This window comes from Dendroctonus ponderosae, unplaced genomic scaffold (assembly GCF_020466585.1).
Source record: "Dendroctonus ponderosae isolate FM_Combo_2020 unplaced genomic scaffold, Dpon_F_20191213v2 Dpon_F_20191213_7, whole genome shotgun sequence".
NCBI lineage: Eukaryota > Metazoa > Arthropoda > Insecta > Coleoptera > Curculionidae > Dendroctonus > Dendroctonus ponderosae.
The window spans coordinates 9104864-9119245 of NW_026018916.1; the positions used below are offsets into that span (position 1 = coordinate 9104864).

The 14382-nt window shown below is 32.7% G+C and overlaps 1 protein-coding gene and 1 long non-coding RNA gene across 13 annotated transcripts in view; one reads left to right on the forward strand and one right to left on the reverse strand.

Annotated features, from left to right (window-relative positions):
- The first annotated feature begins 1237 nt into the window (after positions 1-1237).
- The window catches only part of LOC109542815 (formin-binding protein 1-like), a 41693-nt gene continuing 28548 nt past the window's right edge, over positions 1238-14382 (forward strand). For 7 of the 12 annotated variants that reach the window (XM_019912205.2, XM_019912206.2, XM_019912207.2 and 4 more), the window contains exon 1: positions 1238-1420. In XM_019912205.2, the coding sequence (XP_019767764.1) occupies positions 1376-1420 (45 nt within the window). In that variant the 5' untranslated portion in view covers positions 1238-1375. The remainder of the gene's footprint in view (positions 1421-14382) is intronic. The other 5 variants (XM_019912211.2, XM_019912209.2, XM_019912215.2 and 2 more) reach the window with 1 other exon arrangement.
- LOC125505118 lies at positions 7925-8759 on the reverse strand. Its single transcript, XR_007281930.1, has 2 exons — positions 8240-8759; positions 7925-8031 (listed from the first exon to the last, which is right to left on the reverse strand). It is a non-coding gene; the product is annotated as an uncharacterized LOC125505118 (long non-coding RNA).

A 14382-nucleotide genomic window follows, 5' to 3' on the forward strand; every position in this document is an offset into this window, starting at 1 on the left:
AAAAGTGCTTCTTTTTGATCATCGCTTCTGTTCGAAAAATGGCGGTTTTTGATTCATTCGAATAAAAAAAATATTTTTTGAGGGCACTGAGACATTATTTAGTTCAAATGAAGACCATATGACCCAACTTTTATAAAGAAAAAATGTTTTTTGAAATATTGGGAGAATGTTAGAATGGATTTTAAAAGTACTCGCTGTGAATTGTGAAATTCACGAGTTTCTTCTATTCACACTTCGAGAGTGAGTCACAAGAGTCCATCTGCTCTGAGCAAGTGTTGAATTCTTGAGTGTCTTAGTACAAAAACCACAGGAAATGTTTACTTGGTCGATGGAATCAATTGTCTTTTTAGTTGATTCACTAATATTTTTTTAACATTTTTGGGCTCTTTGTAAAATATTGTAGCATTCATAGCTTTTGCGCAAAAATGATTCTGTTTCCTTGTTTTTTAGCAATTTCAGGTAACTGCAAACGTTCGTAGTAATCGATAATGTTTTTCCAACATGTTTTTGAACAGAACTTTGACCGACAGTAGCAGAAGAGCCAGACATTTTTTTGTGAATAAAACTTAGGTCAGATCGTTTACTTTTCAGCCCAATAATGTCGCAGGGCCCTTTTGATGTGCTTAAGAGATACCGTGTATACCAGAGCGAAAATCTGTACATATTTGGTTTTGGCATAATTTATTGCGCGTTTATAATGAAAGATCAAAATTAAGGACCGTTCGCTTTTTTAACACGCATAGAAATAATGAAACATTCATCTGAAACTAGTAAGAAAGTATTACAATTTCTGAATTAAATTTCATTCGCAGTAAACTAAATATTTGAGGAAAAAGGCGATTTACAGTGAAATACTTCGTGAAAAACGTATTTAATATGTGCATAGTTGGTTAAGTATATTTAAATATACAGTATTTGCTAGTTATCTTGTAATCCTTCAAGGAAACTTAAAATTTTTGAAAATTTAAACGCATTTTTCAATCACAATATGTCTGGTTGCCTGCTAGTTGCGCTCCTTTTTGCATTAACATGTTTCCCACTTTCTCAAAGTTCTTGAAATTAATCATTTATTCCAACGGAAATAAATATCACATCTAAGAACTCGAAAACACATTCAGTATTTTCAACACAGTTTTTACATATTTTACTGTAAATTTAAAAGCAGTTTCGCATGTTGTCGTAAGATGGCCGAATTGAATGGCCGTTCGTCCATCTCTGTCTGTTCGCCTTTCTGTTCCATTTTAAAATTCGTTTTCTCAGTAAACTGTGGCAACCAGCCATGTTGGGTAGTGTCGGTGAATCAAGTGTTTCTACGTAAAAACTCAATTTTTTTAGTGTTTGTGTTCTTTAGTGATCCCTGTGAATTTGGATTAACATGGCGACTCTAACGGAAAACGCAAATTGGGGCACAGAGCTATGGGTAAGTGCTAAAAACACTAAAACGTCTGAGTGAATGTAGGCAAATATTTCATAAACTACTTGTAAGTTTCCTTAGAAACTGCATAGTTTTTACTACTACTGCCTGCAGTCTGGTCGTACGAGTACCTCTTGTATGGGCAGAAAAAACCCGACTTGTCTGGAGATTGAAAAAGTTGGGTTCTGGTCAAATGGGTCGCTTTTCGGTCACAGGTTAACCGTCTGGGTTCCGAGCGGTCAAATCTTAAAACCTGTCCTCTAGAGATGACTAGCAAGTATTTTACCTGGTACAGGTGCATAATCACAGCAAAAAGTCTCCTTTTATTTGGATGGGCATTTTTATGTAAATGTAATTTTTTTGAGTCCAGAACGTAGTCCAGACTCAGCAACATGAGACTGCATTCATTTATCTGCTGTTATCAAAAATATACGACTTAAGTCGCAGGTATTTTATTGTTGTGACAACTCTCATAATTACCGCTTGATTATTTGGACAATTAATCATTAATTGAGTGCATTTTATACGTTCTGGCTAGGAAAGGTTTGCACCCAACCCCATATCTATGGTACGGTACCTAATTCTTAAAGCTACGGGCTACGGGCCCCGAATGGTGGTTTTTCTTGATAAAGCGGTTCTTCGGTCACCTAAATAAACAAAACTAAAAAAAACATTTGCGCTAAAACCGCTGAGCCCATGTAAACAAACAAGTAACAACATCCCATCCAATCAGTGGTACATGATCATTTTGTCGTTTCTTATCACTAAATTCGTTATCAGTATTATCATACTTACACAGTTTCTTACTCAAATTTCATACCGCTATTTCCACAAACAAGTGAGGAAATTATTGATTGTTGCCAGTAAAATAGTAGCTTTCCATTACATGACTCAGATATCAATGCTTTATGAATCACAAGGAAATATCGTCGTCTAAAATCCAATTACCTTTTACATCTTCCCCAATTTTATTGGTTCTGGATGAGTCATCCCGCAGCAAGGAGTGAATCTCAACCCCTGGCAACCCCTAAGGTGCGGGATGCATTTTTCAAGAGATTGGTGTTGAGGATTTCGGTTTTATTTGAATTTGTTCTTTAGAGGACGTTGTTTGTTTTCTAAACAACTTTCCAACATCAAACCACACACTTTTAAAGCGCATAAGTAATGTTTTTAAATGATTGTGTTAGAATAAGACTATAATCAAAATGCTTTTAATATTATCAATATAAGTTCAGCCATATACATTGTGGACCACAGTGTACCACAAAGCCATATTGCTTAAGCAGCATAATTTGTTGTTTATCGCGAGATCAACCTTTTTAGTCGTCGTCAAATCGCTGCTGATACAGAATCGTTCTCGTGTTCGGAAATGTACTTTTGTACTGTGTTGTTCTTTATCATTTATCAATATACTTTTATTCATACATTAAGAGTGTGTCCACTTTATTTCACCAACAGATTGGTGCTATTTGTTTCCCCTTAAAACAGGGTGTTTATGAAACTCATTTTGTTTTAAGTTCACCGGGAATCAACCAACCAACCAACCAAACATTTTTACACCCTGTACGATAAAGTCACAATAAAACTATTTTTGGATAACTCGAAACTTAAACTAAAAAAGGCAGGTACTCGCGTTTATCATCGATAAAAAAAGCATTGTCTTCCATCGGAAAATGTAAATATATAGACGCATCTGTATAATTAGAGGTTAAAACCACGTTTACCATTATCATTTGATAAATTCACACAAAATACACTGAAATCAATTCCTGTGTTAATGTTTCATTCGTACAATTCAATTTTTGCGAATGCCATTGAGTGCATTTTCGTAAATTTGAATTGATTGAAATCTTGTGTCTTCTTTAGATAAACGAATTTTAAAATTACTCCTTTAAATCATCCCTTAAATTTAAATTATTATGAACCGGCATATCCTTAATTCTATCTCGATAAACGAAACCAAGTTGAAATTAGGAAGTGGTAAAGGCCACTTAATTATAAAATTCGCTAATCTGATTGGTTTAGATCATTTATCTGGTTTAATGCTCAAGAGGGACTGAGCACATGGGTTTTTACATTTTTATTGCTTGATTATTATAATTTTGTTGAAGTGGCTTACGGATAGAAGTTAAAGTGTAATTTTTTAAATTAATAATATTAAATAGATTGAATGCAAATCCGTATGTTTATTTGTTGTATTTCAATTTGCAAAAATCCTTATCAAATGTTGTGCTTTTGTGTTGTGTATCAAACACAGACTATTTAAAAAAAAAACTACTGATTAATAATATTTATTCTTGCAAATTGCTATTTTGAGGAAGAACAACCAAGATATGATTGTAATAAAACAAAAACAAACATGATGTTTTTCTTTTTATAGCAATAGTCTTATGAAATTCGACACAAAGCAAAGCTTTTTGTTTATTTGTCAAAACCCTGTTGTACGAGGATCACTATTGCTAAATAATCAAGTTTGGTGCATTGTTGTTTCAGGATACTTGAAATTAAATACAGCTTTACATTTTAGCAGATAAGTAAACCGTCTTATGGCACTTTTCGTGGGCTAATCTTTAAAAGATTGGTGTTGCGTGGTTTAATTTATTGATAATTTTGCATTAACGCGTACGAGCCAGAAGTAAAAAAGAAGTTTAAAAGTGGTTTTTGGTTTCGGTCAGCTCAAAGTGTTGAGAAACAAGAAAAATCAGAAAAATAGTTATCTACACTAATACTAATAAGTTATCACATAATTATTCCTCAAGAAAAGTGGTTTTAAAAAGTAAGTAAATAAAAGACTAGTCTTATGATTACATTTCACAGAGCTCTTCAAAATGAGAATGCGTTTCTCTTCAAAATGGGACCACAAGAAAATATGAGCTTCTGATTTCCATTTAAGAATTTGTCAACAAATTTTATTGCATTTATTGAACAATTATGCACGTATTTTCCATTTTTGGTTTCATACTTTATTTAGTGGAGTTGCCATGTTCCTATGCAAATATTGCAAACTGAGTTTTTAGGATTTATTTATAAATTATGCACTTCTTGAACGGTGCTAAAAGCACAATATATAAATCTGGTTTCCGAAAATAACTGAGAAAATTGGGATCGGGTCAGTGCTATAAAGCGGCTGATTGTTGATGTAACGAAAATATATCGAAGATGTTAATTTAATTAATTTTGACACCGTGTAGATGTTTACAATTTCCTTGTGACCACCCTGAATATCAATGTTAATCTATTAGGCCAACAAGTCATGTTGTACACATATATGGAAAAAGAAATCACGGTTGGGAGAGAAAACCACATCGTAGTTCTAGGTAACAGTTTTTACCCGCGTGGAAAAACAAAATTCAAGGTTGTTTGGTTCGTGGTTTACTAATGTCCGATTTATTCATTGTATAAGGAATCTAAAGGATTTTTTTTAATCCTACTTATTAACTTATTATCATTGTTTCTGTTCTTTTGCATACACGTTTAGCGCTGTTGGTTAATTCTGTTAATGAAATCCGGAAAAATGACTTCATATTACCAGTTAACGTTAGTCATTGCACGTTCACCAAGGCGAATCGTTGATAATAATGATCCGCAATTCGCAATCAACTGCAGATAAAGAGTGCATCTGCAAGATGTGCAATAAAGCAATGAACAGAGAAGCTTCATTTTTTTTGTAAAGAAATGTGCCATTAGTCTATTGACACATTTCTAAGTATGTGGTATGTAGCAAATTCAAAGTATGTAGCAAATGAATCAAATCGGGGTCATAAAAAACTAATAAGATGGTTTTGTGGTCACTGTAAAACCTGCCTGAAGAATGTTCGCAAGCCTTACAGAGTTTAAGCAGAAATATGCAACCAAATTCAATAACAAATTTACATAGATAAATTAGACAATTTATTTTTATTCTACTTATAAGTCGAAATTATGTCTAGGTATATTGAGTCAAAGTTGGTAGTGAAAAAGCCGTTCAGTGCAAAATAAAAAGAAGAAATCAAACTGGTTGAGAAGTACGATATTAGTAGGTAATAAGCGATTTAAAGAAGGATTCTCTCTCATTCTTTAAATCATTCTTCTCTCAATTTGCCTTAATAAGATAAGTAATAAACAGCCAAACAGGTCATTTATACTTACATTCTTTACCATTTCTACACTGTGGAAACCTATTAAAGCCACAATCATATCGGAATGATAAAGTGATTTACGGTTTTTAGATTTACCTTTCAGCTATATTTTACTTTTATTAAGTAACTGTAAACCGTACCCAGTGCACCATGAGATAGTCTTAATCACTCAATTTGAGTTTACAAGATTAGGCTTATATTTTCTTCATTTCCTCGGAAATTCGACAATTTTTCAAAGCATTTACAAAATTGCAGGAAGAAAGTACTTAAGAAAAATTATTGTTATTTCAATGTCTTCTGTTAATGTTTTGTTATTACCGAAACTCGTTATGGATAAATCAACAAACCCCAAAAACTACATTAAACATACTTTGTAAATATTGTAGTAAAAATATATTTCGGCGGTTCAGGTCAACGATATTTGTCATGATTCACTGCCCCTGATATAAAAGGGTCCGCTTTTTAGAGGGGTGAAATCGCACACCTACTTCCTGTGATACTTCCAAGTTTTTTTATTTATAGTACACATTCACCGGGGAAGTGCAATATGGCACAGGTTTCTTTCATAAAGCCGCCAATTCAATTTAGTTAAATGATAAAGCAACTTTACTTCGTTACTTGACTTGCAGGAATTTGAACAATATTAAAAATATTAGATCAATTAATCATCATTTGAAGACGATTTGGTTAGACTTTTTGATGTCAAGTCCCATGTATATGATTCAAATCTGACGCAAATTGAAACCAACTACATAAGATAATATACTGAAGTGTGCCTTCCTTTGGTGTTATTATGTATAAATTATTCAGGCTGCTTTCATGTAATACCTATTTTAATGAAACGCTCTTTTTCGATTGTTTGCGACACTGCTCATTTCCTGTGTATTACTCTAAACTCTATGCGTTCAAAATTATGATTTTTTAAATTTTAATTTATTTTATGGAAACTATGAAAGCAAATTGCACAACATTTAATGGTATGCAGTGACGAACTGAAGTGCCAAGTTCAAAACAAATAAATGCTAAATACATGTTTACGGCCATCAGTTACTGGTTGAAAATCATTAGTAATCAAGCCGAGATGCTCAAATAATACAGACTATTTAAACGTATTTATTATTTACGGAGAAACTAGTATGATAATTAGGAGATTAAGTAAAAAATATATAGTTTTGATGTTTTTCTCAATATCGCTTTTAAACTTCATTTGTGGGCAATATTCTCGAAATATTATTGAAAGTCCTTGAAAGTAGACACTTTTCACCAAGGATCGGAGTCAAATTAATTTAAAAATGCTTTCTGATGTGAATAAAATTATTATTCTGGTGTTCTAATTATTCAGTAGCTGGAATTTTTGTCGGAAAATTTTATTCTTAATTAAATATCTCAAAAACAGTTAAACCAATTATAAATACAAGACAAATTTATTTTTAGTATAATTGAAAACTGCGTCAATGTACAGGGATGTAACATTTAAAATTGATATGATTTTTTAAATTGTTGGTTGGTCGTGGGAATGACAGGTGTAACTAATTCTAAAAGAACATTTGCAAGTTAAGCCCAGCTAATAGGTTCGAAACCGTTTCTAGGAATGACCTGTACTTGATGTATCAAGACAAATAATTAATTTCGAAATCATAAACAAAAATATCATGTTTTAATTGGAATTATCGCTGTTCCGGTGCATGGCATATAAAAATAAAAGATTTCAACAAAGGTCAACAGTTGCTTGTCTACTCAGGAAGTGTCTTGTTGCACTTTGCTTCGTTATTCATTCCATCGTTCTACGAAATTAATGCAAAAGCTATAATAATCGTGATACTAGCTTAGATAGGCACAAAGAAGGCAACTGCAATACCCGTTTTATTTATTAATGAGAATTAATTGAAGCTCGTTGGTTGCAGTATATAACTAGATTGGACTCTCCTAGGACAGGCCGAATGAAAAAATTCCAGTCCAGACTCAATATTTAAAATATGCTTTATGAGATCTCACTTTGCACATCCTTTTGGAAAATCTCGCATCACTATTACCACCAAAGATAATACACAGATTTGATGGTTTTATAAATATTTTTTTCATCAATGAACGCAAACACATTAGTATGCAATGAATCACTAGTTTACCAAGAACGTGTTAAACAAGGATTTAATTTTTAAACATTTTTATCAACTGATACATATGTTGAATGAATCAGTAAGCCAAGGCAATTGGAAATCGTAATCAAATTACCGGGGATTAATTTCATCTAATATTTATTAATGCTTTGGAGGTTTATATTTCCGGTAAAATCGGAAACGGTGTATATCCTGTAGTATTTTAATCGTTTATAATTGAGTTTTTGTTTTGAGTAATCTAGCAAATGTGGCAAGGAAAAATTAAAACTACATACTGTTATACAAAATTATATTATGTATCAACATGTATTAGCGGGCTGTCTGTACAATGTACCTACGTGTTATGAAACAGTTTTCTTCTGGGACTAAAGTGGAACTGGTTCTATAAGCAAAAATGAATTTTAGAAATGTGTTTTAATAATCAATATTGCCAATTTAATAGTTTCTGGTATGCCAAATTGCACTATTCCATGATAATACTGTAACCATACGTGCTCATTTATCAATTATTTAAATGCATTCAATTAATTTCTATGTGAAATGAATTATTGACGTCCGCAAGGCACTACTTTGTTATGAAATAAACTTACATATATCGCCTTCCTTTGGCTTTTCTTCTGAAGATTTTCTCTTAATTAGCAAGTGCATGTGATTGCCTTCTTTTAAAATATGCAAACCATTTTAATTAGGTATGTTCGTATACATACATGACTTGTTACCTGGCCATGAATGTAGATTTTGTTGAAATCTGAAAAGAAGTTCTTGAATTTCAGATTACTAACCTCGGTTGGCCTTGAGGGGCCCAGATATTCACAAAAATAGACATACAACTTTTAACTCGAAACTGACTCTTGAGTAGATGCTCAACAAAAACCGGGTTTGCGATTATACAAGGAACGTGGGCTGTAGAGTTATGGCCCAGATGGTGAGATGACTAAATACATTTTTTTCTTTCACCTTTAGACTAACCAATACTGTTTGCTTTGCTCAGATGCCATTTACAGTCACGAAATGAACGTAGGTTTAGTAGTTTAAACGAAACTCGATATTTACAACCATTCGTTACGCTACTTTTACGAAAGAAAAAATGCACTGGTTCAAGTTCTTCGACATCTGAACAGTGCCTGCTGTCGTTTAACACTTGTCAGGACGGTAAAGAATAAAACATACGGACTCTAGTGATAAATATTAGCCATAGAAGTTCCCATAAACATGCTTTCGCTTTCTGTAAAGGACTACTTCCAGTTTTTGTTATCTAGTTGGTGAAACTGTTTGGTTGCAACCTAGAACTAGTGATTTGTCGAACTACTGTATTTTCAATCAAAGATCAAAGAAACCGGGTTCATCTGCTTTGGGCAAGTGAGGAATTCTAGAGGGTCTTAGTACAAAAACGACCATAACTTTTTATTTGGTTGCTGAAATCGATTTCTTACATTTTAACATTTTTGTAAAATCTTGTAGTATTTATAGTTTTTGCGCAAAAAAAATGTTTCTGCTCTCTTGCCAACTGACAATTTTAGGCATTCATTACCTTTTTGTATTAACAAAACTTAAATTAACTTTTTTGTAATGTCGAGAAAGCGCTCACATGGATTTTAATGCAACTTGCTGTGGATTTGTTCCTACGTCAGGGCCATATTTTGCTAAAAGCTCACTTCTTTTCTTCGTGAGATTTCTAATGAATGCGGAGGAAAACGCTTCCAAAAGATGGCCAGGCGTAAGGCTTTTACTAGGTCGGTCAGTTAAAAATTATAAAACTGTTGACACTTAATTAATTATAAAAGAACATTATGCTAAATACGAAGTTTGCAGTTAATGGCTGAAATTTTTAAATAGCAAGGAAATAGAAATCATTAAAGCAGCTCGTATCAACCAGTAAACATCATTTTTTTCTTTGGACCCATTTTATGGGGGTATACATCAAGATATTATCCTCGAACCTAATAAAAGTGTAGTGATCTCTATAAATAGCCCGGTTGTTTTGTTGTTTATTTTCCGTTGAGAAAAGCCAGTCGGCCACTTGGCTAAATAGTTACGACTTGCCAGCAGTAAGTATATAGGGTGATATGTGGATGATGATTATTCCGAGGGAGTGTGTTGAATAAAGCATAATCGGTACAGCTTAATCAAGAATAAACTGAACATTTTTACGATATTAAATAACGTCGGCATACTTGCGTAATGTCTTAGATACTGTACGGATATAACATGCACACCAAGACGACGAGTTCTCGAGGGATTCAATTAGGTTTATTAAATCATCAAGAGTTGAGGGGCAATATACTGCTTCTAGTTTTGAAATTTGAATATTTTATATTCAAAAAACTTTTACAAGCGTTCATTTGTCGAACGCCAAATGTAAGAAAAGTGCCTTTATTGAAATATTTAGCGGTACCAAACTTCTATTCTGTAACACTGAATCGTTTTGAAATAACGGTTAACAGCAAATTTAAACAAACAAACAAAGGAATGTTTTCTTAATTTTCCTTGAACACTCAAGTGACCCAAAATAACACTTTCAAGAGAAGGGCTGTAATTTTGAGTGACCCTGTGGATAACCTAAGATTGGCCTTTAATCATCATCAATAACATTATTATTCCAATTATTGACTTCTACGCGACTTTAGTAAGGACCCATATCAATTAAATATGTATCCCACACTATTAAAATAACATTCTGAATGAATTCCTTATCAAAATAATCGTTTATTTGTGAAAATTTGAATGAAGTTATTGTTTTCTCTATCTGTATGTATTATTTAACTTTTTGCTTTAATACAAACAACTGTCGATTTCTTCAAGAAAGAAAGTCAAGAATGCTGAGCCACTAATTATCGCTAGTCGTATTCTTCGGGCGAAAGGCACCATCGACTTTCGTAAAGAAAATACATCACAAATACTAACACAATTCATGCACTGAGTAATTAAAGAAGACATCCGTCCGATAAATCATCGAGGCCAACGTAATAAAACCTTATTGGAAATTGCATTGTTTTAAGTCTCGATTTCAGCTGGGGAGTTATTTACCAACAAACAAATCTATGTTAACCGCACGTCGTATGAAATCCAATTAATTTGTTTCACCTTGTCCGATAGCCTATAAGTCCACTAACCGGTAATACCTAAATTATTACACGACTTAAAACGTATATGAAATACCAATGCGATTTTTCTTACCGGCTTTAGCAGCGGTTACAAGCTACGATTGTTGAATATTTAAGCAATTGAATTGTTAGGCGAAAACGTAACTATGTTGTTATCGGTCTGCATGTAATATGGCCATTAATTAAATTGTAATTAAAGTCGCTTTTATTTAATCGAATAACAAATTGAAAAAAGGCTGTAGGGTTATCATAGGCAAATATTATGTCATTCTAGGCGAAATATTTTCATTCCTGGCGTGTCTCTATTATTATGCAATGTAATAGAATTGCCTTATTTCCTCGACAGCGCCCATTAGTGTATGGATATCCGCAGGTATGCCATCTGGCACGCTTCTCTTTATATTTTTAGATAGTTCAATGGTGCGCGCTTTGGTTCATCAAGTCATTCATCGATTTTATAGATAACTTATTTGGGGAAACGGTTTGACATAGAACAGTATTGTTTATGTTAATTGGACGGAAAAATAATTAAAATGCACATGCAAGAGTAATCGCCAATGCAGCTGCGTAGAAGACACACACATTATTGGTATATGGTGTTGCAAAATTTCGTGCTCAACAAATCGACAAACTTCAGTTAGTCAGTCACAATCAGGTTGAAAAATAATATTTTTGACTCCTGATTGAATTTAATTGTATGTTTAGAAGGTTTAAATGGGTTTTTACAAATAGAGTTTCTTCAATCCGATCTCTAAGTGAAGAGTTGGGAGACACATAATGTTAAACGTTTACTTTTTACAGTGCTGATATTTTAAGAGGCAAAAGCGCCTTATAATCACATTTTTGTTTAAAAAGTGTTGACACTTTTTCTTGTGAGCATTTACTAGATAAGTAATTAAATGAGTTTACGCGTTGAAATTTTTTATCCCGTTTTTATTTCCAGTAGAACAAACATGAATCGTCAAAATATAATAACAAAATAGCAGTTAGAAAATAGCATTAAAAAATTGAGTTAAGTATACTGCTCCAGTTTCGTACGATTTCTTTAACCTTTAATTAGAAATTTCCGAAATTCTGCATACATTTTACATTATGGCGTATTGAAATTCCGCTATTAATATTATTGTTTTGCGTTGTTATTTAAAAAACTATATTTTGAGTCATTTAATTGTTTTCAAATGATTAGAATCTTCAGTTATTTTGTTTTGCTTTTTAGCTTAAAGATGATACTTTTTGTATCTACACTGATCATTGTTTATTGTCATTGTATGTTCTATATTTTGTATTGTTCTACCATTTGCTTTGCCCATAACGTTTGGTTGAATATTTATGTGGCAATACAGCATGTAAAAGAATCAAATACGTACATTTATGCCAATTTTCTGATTTAGGTTTTGTGAGATTTTTTAAACTACTTTTTTGTACTGTAACTGCGGGGAACTAGACCAACTGTCTCTATAACTAGGCGTCTCCTTTCTCTATGACCATATTTATTGTTATTAAGCTTCATAATTCGATGGCCTTTGGCGGAAAGTGGTCTCATTTTTTAGCTGCATGTAAATTAGTCTGAAATACAATCTCGTAGGTCACATCCAAAAGCAGACAGAAAATCTATGAGGTCTTATAGTCTAGTTCATATGGTAAATATCTCTATAAAATCGCTTGAACTTTCTATAATTCTTGCTTCCTCCACGTTTCAACAAGTTCAAAAGCGCTTGAAGCGGAATTCTTGTGATTGCTCTGATCTTGTATCTACAGAATGCATACTAAATGTAAAAAAAACTATTTCGGATTTATCACGAAATAGTGGAATGTCGTTAACTAATGGTAAGAATGTAACGATGTTAGCTTGTCTAAAAATATTTCGTCCATATCAGGGAAAATTAAGCTAAGTTCAGAAAAATTGCTTTGTCCAACAGTGTGAACAATGGATTTGACAAACTAAGTAAGTAAAACTTGAAATATAATAGATAATAATAATAATACAAACACAGAGAATATAAAAGTAAATAATGGAATTCGTAACGCTATTGTATTAACGGCCCAAGGTCGTCTCAAAATTTCAATATTTAATTATAGGTAGACGCCCAGTAAAAATTGGCAGTTTTTTCGTCTTTCTTCTTCTACTATCACTGAATAGTTACTTAAAAAACAAAACTTTGAAGGAAATAAAATCTTCGAAAAATCTTATTTGTTTTAAAGCTCTACCCTGTCCAACAGAAACTTAAAATAATCCCAGCGGTTCTCTATCAGCTCACTCCACACATTCTTTTTTAAATGGAACTTTTAAATTTTTAATTTAAATTTTTTAAAATATGATCTTGCGTTGCGGATATTTGTTCTTCAATTTTCTAAACATTTTTTCATAGCATAGAAAAATAACTCTAAAAACGCGGAACAACTAATCAAAGAATGTATAGGCAATAGGCAAAGACAATAGGTACTATTTATGATTAGTACATTCATAGATCTTAAGGGAGCTGCCATTTTGAACAATATTCATTGAATTGTAAGTTACCTGGCCATGGAGAAAGGTTACCGATCAAATACGAACTTATTTGTTATCAAAAATAGCTATTTATGGAGAGAGATAAGATTTCTCACGAAAAATGTATGGGGTGATTGGAAATGCTGTAGAATCGCGGATGATTTAAATTTTCAATGATTGTTTAAAAATACTACAAGTAGACCAGAGGCTTTGGAGATACAAAATAATTAATTATTCAAATTGGTATTTTTCTTAAAAAAGGAGATCTTAATATCCTTACCATCTTCAAAAACTGCATGCTCTTTCTAAAACATTCTTTCAGTTTTCACACTGGATGCTGTTTATTACTCATTATTTAAGTTCCCCTTAATGACCAAGCAATATTCTTCAAAAAACGCTGTCTTAAACGTTACTAATTTAAATGATTACCATTATAATTGCTTCCCTTTTTGAGTTACAACATCCGACCAACGCCCTTTACGAGACATTCGGTAACTGACATCCATCTGTCGAGTAATTAATTGTAATTTGGAGCTGGAATCTGCAGGAATTACTTATAGAACAAAGTTGAAGAACATTTGAAGCACGCGAGAAGTCATTCGCTCTGTTCAGACGGCCTGCTGGTACCACTCAAGTCAACAGTTAACCTAATGAACCTTCCCTACATATTTTTGGTTTACGTGTAAGAATTTGCTCTGGAATTCTCGTTCTTCAAACTGAACTGATGTAACAATACAGGGTGAATTAAAGTTGTGATTTTACTCTGTAGCTTGAAAAACAATTAAGTTGCAAATACCAGCAAATATTATTTAGATTGACGGATTTGGTGCACTCATTCTCAATTTTTAATTGTTACACCCGGTGTTTTATAACGGAATTATATTATATATCATTCCTCGTTACTGTTCTAAGCATGCAGTTAAAAGTCAATTAAGTGTGAATACTTATCACTTTCAGCTCCAAACACTCAGGCTCGAGCAGTGATAATTAGCCGAAATGTAAATAAGATTAAATAAATTTAATAACCTGCATCTGATAAAATGTACGGCACAAAATCGAATACCAGAGAGTTCACTTTTGCTGCCGAAAATGGAAATTGTTATGATTATGTAGATATTATAATTATGGGATTTTATGTATT